Source organism: Manis javanica, chromosome 3, assembly GCF_040802235.1.
Source record: "Manis javanica isolate MJ-LG chromosome 3, MJ_LKY, whole genome shotgun sequence".
In the NCBI taxonomy this organism is placed as follows: Eukaryota; Metazoa; Chordata; class Mammalia; order Pholidota; family Manidae; genus Manis; species Manis javanica.
In genome coordinates, this window is record NC_133158.1 from 12,577,178 (window position 1) to 12,595,955 (window position 18,778).

At 44.3% G+C, this 18,778-nt stretch overlaps 1 protein-coding gene and 2 long non-coding RNA genes across 25 annotated transcripts in view; 1 reads left to right on the forward strand and 2 right to left on the reverse strand.

Moving 5' to 3' along the window:
- The window catches only part of ADAMTS9 (ADAM metallopeptidase with thrombospondin type 1 motif 9), a 157,176-nt gene extending 142,319 nt beyond the window's left edge, over window positions 1-14,857 (reverse strand). For 4 of the 9 annotated variants that reach the window (XM_037019228.2, XM_073230842.1, XM_073230843.1 and 1 more), the window contains exons 1-3: window positions 13,675-13,808; window positions 8,570-8,732; window positions 6,161-6,293 (exon numbers count right to left, since the gene is read on the reverse strand). In XM_037019228.2, coding sequence (XP_036875123.2) covers window positions 6,161-6,293; window positions 8,570-8,732; window positions 13,675-13,727 — 349 coding nt within the window. In that variant the 5' untranslated portion in view covers window positions 13,728-13,808. Of the gene's footprint in view, window positions 1-6,160; window positions 6,294-8,569; window positions 8,733-13,674; window positions 14,064-14,657 lie in introns of those variants that run through there. The other 5 variants (XM_073230841.1, XM_017666472.3, XM_073230840.1 and 2 more) reach the window with 2 other exon arrangements.
- Window positions 8,739-18,778, forward strand: part of LOC108391663 (uncharacterized) — a 284,047-nt gene continuing 274,007 nt past the window's right edge. For 9 of the 14 annotated variants that reach the window (XR_012128935.1, XR_012128936.1, XR_012128937.1 and 6 more), the window contains exons 1-2: window positions 8,739-12,151; window positions 12,352-12,476. This is a non-coding gene — a long non-coding RNA (uncharacterized lncRNA). The remainder of the gene's footprint in view (window positions 12,152-12,351; window positions 12,477-18,778) is intronic. The other 5 variants (XR_012128940.1, XR_012128939.1, XR_001851816.3 and 2 more) reach the window with 4 other exon arrangements.
- The window catches only part of LOC118972528 (uncharacterized), a 465,003-nt gene continuing 461,441 nt past the window's right edge, over window positions 15,217-18,778 (reverse strand). For both annotated transcript variants that reach the window (XR_012128946.1, XR_012128950.1), the window contains one exon: window positions 15,217-15,369. This is a non-coding gene — a long non-coding RNA (uncharacterized lncRNA). The remainder of the gene's footprint in view (window positions 15,370-18,778) is intronic.

Below are 18,778 nucleotides of genomic sequence, written 5' to 3' on the forward strand. Positions count from 1 at the left end.
CTCATGATACTAAATACTACTACCATTACATAAGAAAATATTCTCATTTTTCAGAGATGTATATTGGAGTATTTATACAGAAAATGTCATGATACCTGGGTTCACCTTAAAATACTCCAGCAAAAAGTAAAAATGAGAAGCAAATGTGGAAAACTCTTTGTCAGCATTAACTGTGGACAGTGTGTTTATGGTGACTCATTTTACCACTGCCTCTACTTTTATGTGTGCTTGAAGATGTTCCTAATAAAATGCCTTTTAAAAAACAAGATGAAAAGTAAAATAAATAAATAAGTGAATAAATGAGAACAAATGAAAGAAAAAACAGTTCCTATATTAGGAGTTTCTTTTTTACGACCCTATAATAATTTTATTGGAATACCACACTATTAATACCAATGTTTAAAAAAAAGAAAAGCAAAATTTTTATATAAATTCCACAAAGAAGATAAAGCTGAGGAAATAGGCTTGAGAACTCGGTTATGTAAAACAATAATTTTCTAATAATTTACGAAGGATTTTAGTGGTCATTGCTTGACATAAAGTCACTGATGAATACAGAAAAGAGAAAAAGGTATGGAGATTGATGAGGAACAACAAGGGGCAAGTGAAGGGAAATTCAGCCCAAACAATGAACTCCAAATGGCAAAGGCTATCTTTGAAGACTGAAACCAGACCCATGTTCGGTGCCCGCTGAGCCCCTCACACACTGCTGACAAGTTCACTCCCCTGAGTTCAGTTTTCTCACTTGTAAAATGGGAGTAATGGGCAGAAGTGAAACAACCTACCATGCGCTTTCACATTGCTCAGGACGTGGCCCCTTCGATGTTGCCTGTTCTTAGGTTCACAGGGTACAAGTCTGAAGGGAAAGGACTTGGGATATGGAAAGCGTGGAAAAATGGAAGCAGGCTGGCTCCTCGCAGAAGTCCCTCGTCAGCCAACAGCCTCCGACCAGCTTGGGCCCAGGCAGGGCTGTGAAATCAGCCAGAGCTTCTGTCACTGCCTGGAACCCTCAAGCTGTTCCGTAGTTGTTTATAATTGTTTACTTAAATCCCCCTCAGAGATCTGCACCTTAGTTCTGTCTCTCACTCCATTTGGGCCCAACTCTCAGAGCAGCTAATCTAATCAACTAATCTATGCTAAATTATTAATGGGATCTGAGAGGTTAATGAGTAACAAGTATATACTCCCAGAGAAGCATGCTGGAGACACAAGGCCTTGGTGAGTCATTAGTCAGTGGTGGGAATTCCAAGCGCCAAGCAGCCCTCCTCAACCAAATCCTAGGAAGGCACTTGAGAAAGCCTGCCAGCAAAAGTAACTCAGATGAGAATGCAGTCAAATCAACAAAAGGGCAGCCTACGATCCTCTAAGGAGAAGACCAGGGCAAAAGGTTGTAGAAATTGATACATTTAGGAGCCTTGTGACCTTGGGAAAGCCAATTGCATGGACTTCTCTGTGTCTCTGTTTTTTCCATCTGTAAAACAGAGGTTGAGGTAAGGATTAAAATACATAATCCAGGCAAAGCACTTGGAACAATGCCTGCTACAAAATACATACTAAACAAATATTAGCCATTGTTAGTATCATTTAGGGATTGGATTACATGAAAGTCCAAGATGCTCTGAAAACTTAAATTAAAAAAGGATTTTCTAAATGGCCTCTTCCACTTGTGCTTTCAGTATGGTTTGGTCCACAGTGTAGCACGCTGGAATCAGATCAAGGTTCAAGTGTCAGGCCCATGTTCTACTAGCTATGTGACTTTGGACAAATTGCTTGGCCTCTCTGAGCTGTAACGTTCTCAACTGTAAAATAAAGATAATAATAACTACCCTATAGTGTTGATGAACAGACTACATATGATAATATTTGTGAAGTGTGTACCACAGTGACTCAAAATGCATATAATAAGAACCTAAGAAATGATGTCATCTTATATTTCCAAACTTTATGATCCCCCCTTTGGGAGCCCAACCAACAAATGACAGTACATTCTAATGGGGGCAATGGACAGAGTCCCTAGTACCCAACGAATACTAAACCATGGTAATCCAATGATCAGTCCAACAGGCAAAAGGCAATTTAGCTGGGTTGAGACAGAGCTCAGTTTTGACCAGACCCAGGGTCCACAAGAAGTAGCCACAAGGCAGGAATTTTCTCTGTCTGGTTATTGAGACTGTTTCATTCCCAAAAAAGTGGGGATCCTGGCTTGGCCATTGGACCTAGGTGCCATGGGGCTACAAAATAACTATATGCCACCATCCCATTTCTTTTTAACTGCATTTTCTGATTATAAAACTATTACAGAATCAAGGCAAAATATAAGAATAGAAAACAAAAAGATAAAGATTGCATGTTTCTGCCAACCAGAAATAGTCCCTATTAAATTAATATTTTATGCATAATGCTTCAGATTTGTTCTTTGCATATATTATAATTTTTTAAAAATGAGATCATATCACACATATTAGTTTATTGCTTGCTTGTTCAGATAATATATATATATATATACCTATATACATGTATGTATGTATATATATATATATTTCTCTGTTTGTTAACAGAAATCTCTGCCATCATTTTTAATGGCTACACAGGAATCCATCAGATGCATGCCTTGTAGGTTATTGATCTGTCCTCCTACTGAGGGGTGCTTAGGCTGTTTCCAGCCCTTTGCTATAATAACACCATACTGAGTATTCTTACATAAAGACCTTTACACAACTGTCCAATTATTGCTTGGACAACAAGTGTACAATTCTCAAAGACCTTAAGAAGCAAAAAAAAAAAAAAAAAAGCTGGTGTTGCTGAGATGGGAGGGCAAGAGAGTCCTTTTAGCAACAGAAAAACACTGGGTTTTAGGCCCAGGCAAATAAAATAACCTTCTGTTGGCTTTATCCCATTTTTCTCTCCTTCACTTACAAGGAGCACATCTACCTCACTGATAAGAACAACTAAATCCTCTTGTGCAAAATTCAGAGTCAAACAGAGAGCATCTGCAAGACAGGACGTGGGGTTTCATCTGACAGTGTGATGTGAAGGGTCAGCAGGGTGGCTTACCAAAGCAGCAAACTCTGGAACAGCTCCCATGAGCCTGCCACTGGGCCCCCCTCGTGTGCAAGGCAAGCAAACAGTCTGCACAGTGGACTCTACTAAGGACCCAGCATGTGGGGAACACTGTCGTCACATGGGCAGGCTACAGGAAAGAAAAGACACCCCACACCCCATCCCAAATCATGAGGAACATACAAACAGGATGAAAATCACAAATGAATGCAAATACACCCAAGTGGCCAAAACGACACATAAATATAACCAATGGACAGTGACACAGAGACATTCCAGGAAGGGCAGCCACTGGCCCAAGAGAAGCTGGCAAGAAACCCTATTTGACAATGCCACACTAGGTGCCAAGCAAGAAAACAAGTGGACAGATAGGGCTCTCAGCCCTGCTAGTCAGTGGCAGGGTGACCTTGGACAAGTCCCATAAGCCCTTTATGACCAAGTTACCAAAAGTTTTAAGCTGAATGACAGGAACCCGATTAGCTTTGGGTTTTAGTATTTTGACTTTTCCTTCTGTTGCTATGGTGTTTTAATTTCTATTTTCATGATTTTAAAAAAATCTACCTTTCAGTAATTGCATACCAGCTGCTAAACACTGTTCTGGGAGCTTTCATTATTTCATACTCATTTAGTCTGACTACACCTTTGGAAAGTACATATTATTCTTACTTTATGCTCTAAATGTGCTTGAGGTCACATGGCTAACTGGAATAAAGATGGTTCCTGGTTTTATTCTTATGGCACAGAGGAGTTAGCAAATACGTGATGGCTGCCTAAATGCACACATGAATGAATAAATTAAGTTGTAGACTCCTTTCTAAATCCATGACATTTTCACTATATAAGATTCCTACAGGGGAACCTTCCTACACTATTGGTGGGAATGTAAATTAGTTCAACCATTGTGGAAAGCAATATGGAGGTTCTTTAAAAAACTAAAAATAGAAACACCATTTGACCCAGGAATTCTACTTCTAGGAATTTACCTGAAGAAAACAAGATCACAGATTCAAAAAGACATATGCACCCCTATGTTTATCGCAGCACTATTTACAGTAGCCAAGAAATGGAAGCAACCTAAGTGTCCATCAGTAGATGAATGGATAAAGAAGATGTGGTACATAAACACAATGGAATATTATTCAGCCATAAGAAGAAAAAAATCCTACCATTTGCAACAATATGGAAGGAACTAGAGGGTATTATGTTCAGTGAAATAAGCCAGGCGGAGAAAGACAAGTACCAAATGACTTCAATTATTTGTGGAGTATAAGAACAAAGCAAAACTGAAGGAACAAAATAGCAGCAGACTCACAGACTCCAAGAAGGGACTAGCGGTTACCAAAGGGAAAGGGGGTGGGAAGGGAGGGAGAAGGGGATTAAGGGGCATTATGATTAGCACACATAATGTAGGGGGTGCATGGGGAAGGCAGCATAGCACAGAGAAGACAAGTAGTGACTACAGCGTCTTACTACACTGATGGACAGTGACTGCAATGGGGTATGTGGGGGGGACTTGATAATATGGGTGAATGCAGTAACCACAATGTTGCTCATGTGAAACCTTCATAAGATTGTATATCAATGATACCTTAATAAAAAAAAAATTCCTACAGCCACTATGTAAAGCAATGTGGAGTTTCCTCAAAAAACTAAAAATAGCAATACTGTATGACCCAGTAATTCTACTCCTAGGAATTTACCTGAAGAAAACAAAATCCCTGATTCAGAAAGGCATATGCACCCCTATGTTTATCGCAGCACTATTTACCATAGCCAAGATATGGAAGCAACCAAAGTGTCCATCAGTAGATGAATGGATAAAGATGTGGCACATATACACAGTAGAATATTATTCAGCCATAAAAAAGAAAGAAATCCTATCCTTTGTGACAACATGGATGGCCTTAAAGGGTATTATGCTAAGAAAAATAAGCCAGGCAGAGAAAAACATATTACCATATGATATGATTTATATGTGGAATCTAAAAACAAAAGCAAACAGCAATGGATTCACAGACACTTAGGAAGACCTGGTGGTTACCATGGGGGGTGGGGGTATTGGGGAGGGCGGGTAAAATAGGTGAAGGGGATAAAGAGGCATAAAATCTGAATCATAATATAAATTAGTCAGGGGGATGAAAGTACAGCATAAAGAATACAGTCAATAGTTCTGTAACATCTTTCTATGTTGACAGGTATTAACCACACTAGTTGGGATAAGGATTCAGTAATGTTGTAACTGATGAATTACTATGCTATACACTTGAAACCAATATAATATTGTATACCAACTATACTTCAATAACATATTTTTCTAAAAAAAGATTACACATGTCTTGTTAATACATCATCTCAGAATCTTTTTCTTGAAAATTAGACATACATCCAGACTCAGAAATGAGCAAGAGTTATATTTCAGCTGTGGGCACTTTACCAGCCCCAGTGTCCTATCTTGAACCCACTCCCACAATCCGGTGACGACAGGGTTACCCCAGCTCAGCAAGGGGTTTCCACTGGCCTGCTCCAAGCCTTGGGCTATCTTCAGTTCTGATGGGCTGGTGCTGACTCTATAGGGTATCACTCCTAGAAATAAGTAATTTGACATCCCAGGACTACAGTTTGCTCATCTGTACAGAATTAGTATGACGGCCTAGCCATAAGTACTAAGGTTCCCTCCAGAAAATATTCCATCAACCTGTGAGAAGACAGAGAAAGCAAGGATAGAGGAAGCCAAATGCAGGGCCAAGCAAGCAACAAGCTATGGCAGTGGCTATTTCTTAAATCTGACTTTAGCAGGGACTCTCACATTTAGCTGCATTTGTATCACCTGGAGCACTTAGCAAACCCACTGATCTTGTTTCATTTCACGTTCCTGGGAGGCGGGTTGGTAGGTTGTGTTTTAAAAAATCTGCATTTGTATGAGGCTCCCAGGGTACTTCTAAAGCTTGCTCTGGTTACCAGCCGCTACTGTGAGGGGGATATGCCAGAAGCTGAATGGATTGATATTTGCAGAGAGGGAATTCCTGTCTGGCCAGAGGGACTTCTCCCTCCACTCCCACCCCCAGCCCCCACCTACTTTCACTCCCTGTGCAAAGGCTACCTGGTTTCGGAGGTTTCTGTGACCTGCTGGTCCGTCCCTCCAATGGCTGCTGGTGAATTGTGCCATATTCCAAAGTTCTTTCCAACTGTTCTGAGCCTCCTGCATCTGAATTCAAAGAAGGGGTGCAGAGCAGCTGGAAGAGAGAAACCAGAGTGGCATAGTCCAGCAGCAACCTTCGGAAGAGCCAACCAAAACTGCTGGGCCCCTGAGCATCACTCATGGTGAAGGAAGAGCCTGCCGCATCACTTATCACTGGTGAGCAAAAACCAGAAGGAAGACTAGAAGTTGGCATTGCTGATTTGGAAGGTGACACCAAAAGGCCGTGATAGCAATGATGATCAGAACCTAAACAAGCTTTTTTGGAAAAATAAGGCATCTTCCATCGTCTACAATCTCCACCTTTTCAGATTCCCTAATCTTTGTGTTTTTAACAGAACTTGACAATGATTTGTCCTCTAGCCCAGAAAATCAAATGTCCATTGACTTGGATAATTAATTTAAAAAGTTAGCCTTGAGGATAACTTTTGGAATGATAGTATTAATTCAGACTTCTCTCTCTCTCTGTCACACCCTAATCCCCACACACATACACATCACACCTGCACAGAGAAATGGGTCACAGTGTAAGACATGGACCATCATTACGGTCTAAATGAGATCTTGAGCAGGCTGTTTCACCTCTGAAAGCCCAGTTCCTTTTCCAGGCACAACAGAGGTAAGAATGGTACCCTCCTCACTGAGCTGAGGTAAAGATTAAGTAAAGTGGGGTAGGTAAAGTGCTTTGCACAATGCCATTAGAGAACGGGGCCACAATAAATGGTAGACTTAAAAAAAAAAACAACTGGTTTGCTGCCACTTAAGGGCACAAAGAGCCACTGTTCAATAAATGGATCAATGAAAACACTATTTGAGTATCTTTGAACATAGTAAGATAGAAGGGGAGGAATCACATATTTCCTATTGCATGCTGTTTATGTTTATGCACATGTGTAAAATATGCATTTGTTAATTCAGATTTGGGAAGACAAGAAGTAAAGGTCAATGTTCTTAGTAGCATGGTCCAAAGAAATGTGATAAATGTGTTGTCATCAAACTTGCTGGGACTGTTGCTTCTGAGTATAATTACTCATTTCTCAGCCTGCCACCCCAACCTCTTGGCTCCTTAGAGAGTATAATTGACAGAACATGTCAGTTATATTCTATCTAGCCCCGGTGGTTACAAAATAGGACTAGATGGGATAAAGTGCAAGAGTGTGCTGCTGCACCCTATGACTCAGCTACTCTGAGTTATCAGCAGTCAATATTATCTTTTATTAAAGGATTCACTTTAGAAATAATTCCAGGAGGAAATAAGACAACACACTCCGTCACAGTGAAAGAACCTGATATACATATAAGATGAAACAAGTGATTATTTGGGAAAGACTTTAGGAAACCCCCTGTTGGTCATGAATTTTGGGCTTACCTGAAGATGCTAGAAAGACCATGAGAAGTTATGTAATTTGGAGAAGCAAATTAAAAAAAAAGAAAAAGAAAAGGGAGAAGGATAAGTTTTAGAAATAGGAAGTCCAAGAATTCTTTTTTTAAAAAAGTACAAATATCCTAAAACACAATACTAAATTGAGGGACAATATCTCACAATAGGCTATATTTCATCGAAGAGAAAGTAACCAGGCTTCAAAGACAGGGAAGTGTCGCTTCAAGACTGCAGAAGAGCGCAAGCTTTCCACAAGTATCCAGAATGACATAAATAACCCGGACAGTGGCCAAACATGTCAGCACGAAGCCTCCAAGAATCTGTCCAGGATGGAAGAGAATCTAGTGGTGGGCACATACTTTGATTGAAACATAGCAGTGGTGTAACCTATAGTTCCATTCCTGTATTTTCTGAAGCCAGAGAACATTAGCTAAACTGAAGTTGATAGGAAAAACTCCAATAAACACACAGAAGATTTTGTGAGTTCCACTTGTAAGACTTTTTTCATAATCCTAAAATGTTAAAAAAAATTTTTAATCTCCAATGAATAGAAAACACAATGACATTCAGAGAATATAAACAATTACTTGATTGAGGATACAGTTACAATAGCCTCAAGACATTACTAAAGCTTAATCCTAAAAATTAAGCTTCGACGAAAGAGGCAGCTCTGCCCTTAGTGAGCTTGGAGTCACTACTGTTTGAATTCAAATCCTTGCTTTGTCACTTATTGGCTGTGCAACCTTGGATAAGTTACTAAACTTCTCTTCGACTTCCACATCTGTGCAATGGGAATACACCTACGTCACTTGAAGATAAAAGACAGTGTAAATGGTGGCACTCTGTAGCCTGTGAAAGAGCTACATCTTTGCAGTACGGCAATTAACGCATCCTACAGAGCTGGGATCTCTGCTTAAGCAAGAAGCAAGTACCTGAGGTGTCACACGCATGTCTTCTGGTTGAGGGCTCTCTTGGGGGGGTGCTGCGCCTATAGATAATGTGGGGTTTGTTTTGTTCCTCTTCATCTTCTTCCTCATCGATGGACAGTAGTGGTTCAATAAAATAATCCCCATCATGGGACCGGAACGTGCCCAGCTGCAAATGAAAAAAGACGAGAGGTTGATTTAATACAATAGCGATTGTGAGGAAAAAAATCAGTGGAACACTGCCAAGTAGAGGGGGTGCCATTTTACCCAACCTCTGTCCCTTGAGGGCTGCTCAAACTGAAAATGCTGCCCACGTATTCTGAGAAGCAGTTTATTTTCACTCTCTGCCATGTCAGTAGCTTATCCTTGATTTGACTCTAGTTTACTGTACCTGCTATCCAAGTCTCTAAGAAGTACTTTCTGGTGCTCAGGTTCTAATCAATCACATTAACTCACACAGGCTGTTGAAAATGAGCTTCTGTGTGTTAAGACAGCCTGGAAACTTAGGGGTAAGTGTAAACTCCAGAGGAAAAGCTGACCCAGGGAAGCCTTGTGAATAATGCAAATTCAGGGAGTGGAGCATATGCTGACAAAGCACCTAGTGTGGTGCCACCTGGGACACTGGCACATGAATCTCTCACCCTACTTCTTTTTGCAGTGGGGAGTGGTATGGCACAAGGCTCTGGAGTCAGCTGCCCCGGGTTCCAGCAGACCCACTTACCCACACACTCTGGGCAAGTTCCTGAACTGCTCTGAGCTGCAGCTTCCTTGTTTGTCAATTGGGGATAAAAATCCTTACTGTGCAGATTAAATGAGATAATGCACGTAAACTGTTTAGAACACATTAGTGTCTTTTCGTGTGGCCCTATTAGCCTCTAACCACCAGAATACAATTTGCGTTTGCCAATCATTCTAAACACCTTGAAAGCGTTAATTCTTTCCCCTCCCCTTTCCACATACCTACAAGTTTTGCAGATGATAAATGATGCCTCAAGGTTGAACTACCCAAACCAAACATTACAAGAACACAAAAAATTGCCCATGCCATGCCAGGGTCAGTGTTTAAAGAAAGAGATCAAGCTCTTCTCTTTAAAGGGGTGGGTGGGGGTAGCAGGGGAAGCAGAGCCCTTTTATCCTCTGAAGACAAGGTAAGTAACCCCCGCCTTGAGAGTCAGTGGCAGCATTGGCATCATCCAGGAGTTTGTTAGAAATCCGAATCATCCCACTCCACCCCAGATCTGGTCTAGTGAATGCAAATCTCTGGGGGGAGAGCCCAGAAATTGGAATTTTAATGAGCACTGCAGGGCATTCTTACGCTTGATTTTTTTTATTCTTATTCTTAAGTTTGCCAAACCTTAGGATAAGATACCGGGATTCCCGAACTCAGCAAAGAGTTAAAAGTGCCCGTAAGTTTTCATAAAAATTTAGATTTGAGGCATTACCCCACATCTACAGATTTGCAATTTCCAGGAGTGAGATCTGGGACCTGTGGTTTTAAAAAAGCTCTGCATGCGATTCATAAGCCACTGGCTTACAGAGTGGGCAACTCTGATGTGGTCAGACTAAGAGACAGAGTAGTCAGTGTGCTGAGAAGAAGTGATTTAACAATCTTATCTCACCCAATGGACCTCTCTTCGTCTTTAATCCACAACTCTGGTGTTCCCTGAGCAAAGAGCAGGAAGATTACTACAACATGCAAAGCCTAGTAGGGATGGGAAGGAACCTGGAAGCTCAGCTGGTGAAGACCTGGCATCTTTGATAAGCAAAAGGGAAACCAAGACCCAGAGAACGAAGCGACTTGTCCATAGTTCCCCTTCAGGGATACACAAGCAGCTGATCAGTCCCAGTGCTAAACCTGTAACTCAGGTATTCTGACTTTAATCCTGTGCCTTTTTAAAAAAGACCTTTGAAATTATCTTTAGGGACACAGATTCAGTCTCTGACCCAGGATGCACAGCATGGGTCAGGAAGACTGGGTGGGACCCCGACTTTGTCACCGATTAGCTGTGAGACTTTGAGCAAGTTTCCAACTCGCAAAGCCTCAGTACCCTCATCTGTAAAATGGGTTGTTTTGAGGGTGAGAGTGCTGAGTAGCAGAATAATGTATATGTAAAAGTACTTATTACAGTGTCAGGCATGTAAGAGTTCAATAAATGGTATTTATACAATGCCAAATTAACTTTGTTGACACAAAACAGTTGCTCACTCAAAGAGTAATCCCTTTCTCAGTTAAGGTGACCATTTATTCAAACATAGCACCGAGTAACTAGAATATACAAGGCTCTAATATGGGAGAGAAATGAATGAATGCTGACCCTGCTACCAAGGAGAAAGGACTAGAATATGTGCACCGAGACCTGTAATACAAGGCAGAGCATATGAAGCGCCATAGAGAGATGCCGAGAATTATCTATGAAGGTGGAAAGGGAGTGATGACAGCAGTATGAAGGACTAGGAAGAGACTTCTGGGGAAGAAGAGACATAAGATACCATTTAAAAGAAGGGTATTATTTGAGCATGTGGAGCTGGGTGAGATGACCAAGTAAACCCAAAGGCAGTGAGGTAGGGCTAGGATGGAAAGGAAATTCAGAGAGAGGGACAAAAGCAGGTAGCCTGAGTTACAGGATCTGTGGAGGAAAGCTTAAGAGACAGAGTAGACATGTAGATGTGAATGGGGTGAGAACAGAGACTGGAAATGGGCAGAACTGCCAGAAGGAGTGTAGAGTTGTTCAGTAGGCCACGAAGAGCTCTGTAAAATGAGTGAACAGGGTAGTGATGTGATTTTGTGTCTAGTCATGACTAATCTGGGCGTGATGAGAGGGAACACCCGAAGTAGCCAGAGGAGGTATTTCTGATGTCAGTCCTCACGAGAGGGGGAGAGATATGAGGGCACTAGAATTAAGGTAGTGATGTTCGGCAGAAGTGAAAGGCCTGTTAGAGATGGAATTCAGAGAAACTGATAATGGACAGGTGGGGTGGGGTTCTCATGGCCCATTCACAAGAATGAAAGATTTCTGGAAGATTTCCTGGGTTGGGCACTAGGAACACCATGGTATTACTGCTACAGACATGGTAAGAGAAAGTCTCAGGAAGAAAGATAAATTACCTAAGATAAAGGGAGAGGATTTTAAAGTCAGATCAATTGCTGAAGACAGAAACAGCCAGAATACATAGCTTTTAAGATGTATGCTGGAACTTCCGCAACTGCACCCCTACCCCCAACCACCATAAGATTACAAATTAAATGCAATGTAAATGGATTTTGCACTGCCAAACGGGTTTAGGCAGTCTGTTCTATAGTCCTGGCCCTCAGTTCCCTAAGGGAATTACCAGTTGCAATTCCACGTGCGAGTCACCACCTAAAACTGTCAATTGAAATTAAGGTCGTGCACAGTAAAATATTTATACAACTGCTAGGGCCACTCAGCGGGGTGTGGAGGCGGGCAGGGAGGAGGAGTAAAGGCTGTTTACAAACTTGACGCACGCACCCAGCCCTATCCTATCCGTAAGGTTCTGGAATTTGAGGGTCACAATTTTGGGATCTGGAGTGCTCGGATGCCCAGCCTGGCTATAACCTTTTAAAGAACGGTAGGATTCCTGTGCTCTGCCCCCAGTTCTTGGGGCAGCGATGACTCACTGCAGCACCCCTTCTCCCTTGGCCAAACTGCGGTCTCCGCCCACCCCCAAACAATCTCAACTACGCATGGTGGCTCCGGGAGCTTTGCTGGGGGCTGAAAGAGCTCGTCTCCAGGAGGGTATCCCAGCTGACTAAACCTCCCCGCTCCCAGTCTTCAGGCTTCCTTCGCTCCCCACCCAACACCTCCATGGAGAGGTGGAGCTGGATGCGACATCCCGACGGGGAACTATGGACCCGTGGGCAGAAGCGTGCAGAAGAGGCAGCCGAGTGTCTCGGGTAAGTATCCATGGTCCTCCCACTTTACAAAGGTGACAACGGGGAATGTGGGTGCTCAGGGGAAGGGTAAACCCATCTCACCCGGGCGCGGCGCGTGCAACACCGTTCGCAGGGAGAGCCGGACCCTGAAAGTTTCTGCGTCACAGGCGCGAAACAGAAACGCACACCGCTTGGGCAACTCCAGGACCATTCTAGCTCCGGCCCAGGGCCTTACAGTGGCGTGGGGAGAGACGGTGGACGCCAAGTAGAACCTACTGGACGGCAAGTGGGGGGCTGCGGGAGCTTCAGCAGAGGGTCAGGGGACCGGTTTGGATCTCCAGCTAAGTGCGTAATTTGAAGAGCAGCGAGGTGAGCGCTCCGCCCTCTCGCTCTCATTCTCTGGGGAATCGCGCACTCCAGCCTCCCTCTTCCGATTCCTTGGAAGCCCCGCGAGTGGTAGAAACCCCAGAAGAACCTAAATGTCGTCTGGGCAGCCTCTTTAGGTTTTCCACTACGCCTGTTTCTTGGGGCCACCCTGCCAGCAGGGTGCACAGCCGCCCTGTGCCTCACCCCCGCCCTCCTCCAAGTTTCCATCCTAATTAAAGCGTCCGGGGCAGGCTCCGCCCTCTTCCCCGCCCCCGAGCCCTGGGCCCACCCTTCCGCTCCAGGGACAGGTCCTGTTCCCTGTCAATCCTGCTGAGCCTCAGGGTTCCTGGCGCTTGAAAAAAGGCCCTGAGAGAACGCAAGACTAGATTACTCACCGCCCGCCACGACACACAGAAGGAACTCCCCGTACCGAGGCTGGGGATCCTCAGCCCACACCCATAACTCAGGACGCGCCAATAAAGAGTCGGGTCCTCCCTGCGCTCAGCTGCTCCTCTCCTGGGCAGCCGAGTTTGCTGCAAGGAAGGGCAACCCTAGCAGTTTGGAAACCGACTTCCAAGCCACCTCCTGGCATTGGGTACTGTGCAGCTGAGCCAAGTTATGACCCTAGAGCGCTCACCCGCTGGGGGCGGATGCGTGTGCTCCTTCTCCAGTGTAAATTCATGCACTGGGCTAGTCACCAGAACTACAAGATGCAAAACGAATTTCTAGTACATATTTAATGCCAGGGCAAGGACTCGGTGCAGTGAGGGTCTCAGGCTAGAGCAATGAAGACTTCCAGAAACGCGGGAGGAGGTACAGAGGATCGGAGGGGAGGCGACGCGCACCCACTTACCATTCCTGAGCAGAGGCTGATGACCGCCGTGTGCTCGGACTTGGTATTGACATAGCCTTTGTAGAAACAGTGCTTGAGTTCCGTTTCTTCCTCGGAATAAAACTTTGTCTGGTTCGCCCCGGGCGCCCCAAGGAGGGTGACAGTGAACAGTGGAGCTATAAATCCGGCATGGGCGGAGAGATTAAATAGAAATTGCTGGCCAAAGGCGGAGAGGCGGTAATGCGCCTGGGAGGAGGTAGAGGAGGCGAAGGCAGGCCAGGGGTCAGAGGCAGAATTAATGCTCCGTCGCCTTCTTTTGAAATGCACGTTTGTGGAAATGGGTTCTCCGAGAGCATTCACTCTGACGGGAGACGCGATTTCATATTCGTTCAGGGTCTCTAATAATTTCACTGCGGAGAGAAAGAAGAGGCACATGAACCAATAAATCAGTGTTCCACGAGTTTAATTTAAAATGAATGTGAGGGCATTGTCCTGTTATTTTTCAGCATGTGTGTGTGTGTGCCCATTCGAGTCAATCCCTTTGCCCTTCCTCAGTCAGTGACAAATATTTGTGGAGCACCTACTGTGTGCCAGAAACAGCCAGAAGCTGTGTTAGGCGCTGAGGTTACACGCCATTCGAAGCCAATGAACAAGTCAAAATACATGAGATAATTTCAGATCCTGACAAATACTCTTCATTAGACATGACATTATCTGGTGTCCCCGGTTACTAAATAACTATAGTTTGGGGCATGGGGGGGAATGGGGAAGGGAAAGAACCGGTTAAAAGTAAAGGGTGTTTGTCGAAGGGGCTCAGTTTGTTCCAGTGTGTCTCCCTAGAAACTGGCTGGGAATGACCTAAAAAAGGGAGAGGCTACAAAGCTGGAGATAATTCTTTCTAGGAAAAGGAGAGAAACCTCAGTTGTGGGGTGCCCGTTGTCGCCCGTGTTGGCTAGGGAGGTGGCTGAGGGGCAGAGGGGTCCCGGTGGCCCGAGCCTCATTACCTTGCCTCGGGTGCAGCCTGTCCTTGCGCACGGCCGCCGCGGCGCCTGGGCTCCCCATCTCGGCCAGGTCCCGTACCAGGAGCGTTAGCAGTGTGGCCCAGGATACAAACTGCATGGTGCTCCCCACCCCTCCCCTCGTTGCCCCCACCCCCCTCCCTCCTTTCTCCTTGGCTGCGGTGGCGACGCAAGGCAGCGGCCGCTGAGAGCGCGGAGCCCGGCGCCCGCCGCCAACTTTTGACTTTAGGAGTCGCTGAGGTCTCGCCGCGAGGGTCCCGTCTGCGCTCGGCTGAGCAACGCCGCCGCCTGCCGAGAGCTGAGCCGCTCGGGCTGCAGGAGGAGCAGGAGGAGGAAGGCTGGTGCGGGGCTGTTTGGCTGCATAATGTCCCAGGAGCGGGCGGGCAGGAGAAGGCGCGGGACGTGCGCTCCCAGGCGCGCCGGGCGCCCTGTGCTGGCTGGGATAGCGGAGCCGCTTCTTGAATGGGGGGCTGGTGGGGGGCGGAGGCGGGGGGGCCGCGGGTCCACCGCTGCTCAAATACCCCTGGTGCCCGCCTCTAGGAGGCGAGGGGAGGAGAAAGCGGAGCGAGCGGGGACCGCCTCCTTCCATCTTGTCCCCTCCTCGGCCGTGCGCGGAAGCCGGAGGCCCTGGGAGCTCCGAGGCTGCCGGCCGCGGCCCCGCCACCTCGTGGAGATCGGCGCTCCTGAGACTCCCTGCCTGGAAGAGAAGGCAGAGCCAAGTTCTCTCCCTCTGCCGGCGCTTGCAGCGCCCTCGGACCCGTGCCTCCCGTGCCGCTCCCCTCTCTCCTCCTCCCTCCGGATCTGGGTTCTTTTCCTCGCCGCTCTGTTTTGTCTCTGCCCCCTTCCCGTCACTCTGGTCTCTTCTCCCCTTCCCTCTGTGCCCCTCTCCGTTTCCCGCATCTCTTTAATTTTCTTTCCCTTGCTCTCTCTTCTGTCCCCATTTCTTCCTCTCAGTCCTCTCTCGTCTCTCTATGCATTTCTGCCTCCGTTTTCCCGTTCTTTGGGGTTCTTAGAAGTGAAGGTGGCCCAGTGGCAAGAGTGCCTCCCTTCCTAATGTTTCTCGATAGGGACTAGATTTGGCATCTGAGCTCCGCTCTCAATTTAATTGCTCCAACTCAAGAGTTTTAGAAAAATGGAGTCCTTAATCTTGAAGTTCGGGATGTGTTTTCAAATCCGTGGTCTTTCAAGGTTTTGCAAACCTTTTCCCCAACGTCTGTCCCCATCCCGAGAGGGTCCAGAGCTTTTTGTAGGTCCCCGGCCCAAAAAAGGTTAAGAATAGTTCTTGGCAGCTAGAGGGGGCGGGGACTTCAGCGCCCAGGCTGCCCCGGGTTTAGGACGGGGCGGTGGGGGATGGGGAGTAGAGGGAAGAGTCGTGGACCCCTAAGGGAAGCACTAGTCCCCGGAGAGATTTTTTCATTCACTTCCTGCTTTTTTGCCAGAGAGATGCTTGGAGCGGCTCAAAGCTGATGCTTCTAGCTACACCTACCCTCACGTTGGCATACACATTTGAAAGTCAGAAATTATTGCCAGAGAGGGAGGGAGGGAGAGAGGGGGGGAGAGGGGGAGAGAGAGAGAGAGAGAGAGAGAGAGAGAGAGAGAGAGAGAGAGAGAGAGAGAGAGAGAGAGTGTGTGTGTGTGTGTGTGTGTGTGTGTGTGTATGTGTGTGTCAGAGAACTGTTTAATTCTGGATGGTTTAAAAGGATGTGTGAGTGTAAGGGTGTGTGTGTGTGTGTGTGTGTGTGTGTGTGTGTGTGTGTGTGTGTGTGTGTGTGTGTGTGTGTCAGACAGAGAACTGTTTAATTCTGGATGTGTGAGCATAGGGGTGTGTGTGTGTGTGTGTGTGTGTGTGTGTGTGTGTGTGTGTGTGTGTGTGTGAGTGACAGACAGACAGAGAACTGTTTAATTCTGGATGGTTTAAAAGCACATTTTTCCCCCACTGGCCTTCAGGAAGATAGGATGTCCTAATTTCAAGGTAAAGGAAAAGGTAATTTTGGAAAAGAGATATGGCAAGTGTCCCAAAACAGGAATTTTCTGTTGCTTGACAGGCTGGTACTTAGGGTTGAAAATACCAAAGACTGCCAACACCAGGACCCAATAGCCATGTGCTAGAAGGGTCCACTCTTCTGGAAATATTAATGCTTATGTTTCTCCAGGTAGAGAGAAAAATGACTTGGCAAGACTGGATTTTCCAAAAAAGTTGTTGACCCAAATTGACCAAAGTAATACAGTTGGCATTGTCTTACAAATCATTGTCATTGATTTATAGTGGGAATATACAGAGTAAAGACAGGAAAACAGGAATACCTGTAAAGTATGCAGAGATTTTTGTAAAGGATAGCATTTAAATCTTTTTCTTAAACCTTCAAAGTAATTTACTCAAATACATTTCTTCTAATACATAATCTTTCTTTTCATTCTGTAATAAAATTTCTCACAATCATAGTATCTGGGAGTTGCTGAGAGTTTAGCAGGGAATAGAAAAATATCAATAAATCAAACTATTAGCTGATTCCTAATGAAAATATCTTAGAACTGCCACTGTCAAATTATTTAAAAATATAGCACTTTTACAGATACGTAGGTAAAAGGTACAGAATAGATAGCCCAAGAACAAACCTATATATAAATGATCAATTAATTTACAACAAAGAGCCAAGAATATATGATGGGGAAAGGACAGTCTCTTCAGTAAATGGTGTTGGGAAAACTGGGCAGCCACATGTTAAAGAATGAAACTGGACCCCTATCTTACACCATACACGAAAATGAACTAAAAATGGATTAAAGACTTAAGCATTAAGACTTGAAACCATAAAACTAGAAGAAACATAGGGAGCAAGCTCCATGACGTCACTCTTGGTGATGATTTTTTTGCATTTGACACCAAAAGCAAAAATAAACAAGTGGGACTATATCAAACTATAAAGCTTCTGCACCGGAAACCATCAACACAATGAAAAGGCAACCTACCTAATGCAAGAAAATATTTGCAAATCATATACATGTGATAGGGGATTACATCCCAAATATAAAAAGAACTCACACAACTCAAAAACCAAATCCATGGGGAAAAATTCTGAGTAGACACTTTTCTAAAGAAGAAATACAGATGGCCAGCAGGTATGTGAAAAGGTGTTCAACATCAGGAAAACGCAATCAAAACTGTAAGATAGCACCTTATACCTGTTAGAATAGCTCGTACCAAATAGGCAAGAAATAGCAAGTGTTGGTGAGGATGTAGAGAAAAGGGAACCTTGTGCACTGATGGCAGAAATGTAAATTGGTGCAGCCACTGTGGAAAAGCATATGGAGGTTCCTCAGAAAATTAAAAATAAACCCATATGATGCAGCAATTCTGTTTCTGGGTATTAACATGAACGAAATGAAAACACCAACTCAAAAAGTTACCTGCACCCCCATGTTCACTGCAGCATTATTTACAATAGCCAAATCATGGAAGCAACCTAAGTATCCACTGATGAAATGAAGAAAATGAGGTGCATATACACAGTGGAATACTATTCAGCCATAGAAAAGGAAGAAATCTTGCCATTTGCAGCAACATGGATGGATATTTAGGGAGTTATGCTAAGTGAAATAAGACAGAAAAAACAAACACCAAATGATCTCACTCATATGCAGAATCTCAAAAAAAAAAAAAAAAACAATGACAAAAGCCTGAGTTTGTAAATTTCTTATCCTCAGTGAGTCTGTTCCTCCTTTCATAAGTGTATTAGCTCGCCTCTGAATTTACGTCTGCAAACAAATTTTAAAATATTTTAGAAAGATGTTTGAAATTATAAGAAATCTAAGACAAACCCTTTTAAGTAATTTAGGTCAAAATCTTTTGTATGAATAATAATAAAAGCAATAAAATAATAATCAATAATGTGCCAGACCATGTGCTCATATACAGCATTTAATTCTTAGAACAGCTCTACGAGACAGGCTTAGTAATTCCATTTTACAGATAAAAGATATTGAGGTCTAAGCAGCGAAATAATTTGACAAGGGCACCCTGATTAGTTAAGTGAGACATGATTCAAATTCTGTTTCATTTTAGTCCAAGTTCATAACTACTGTTGTGTATAATGAATAAATGATTG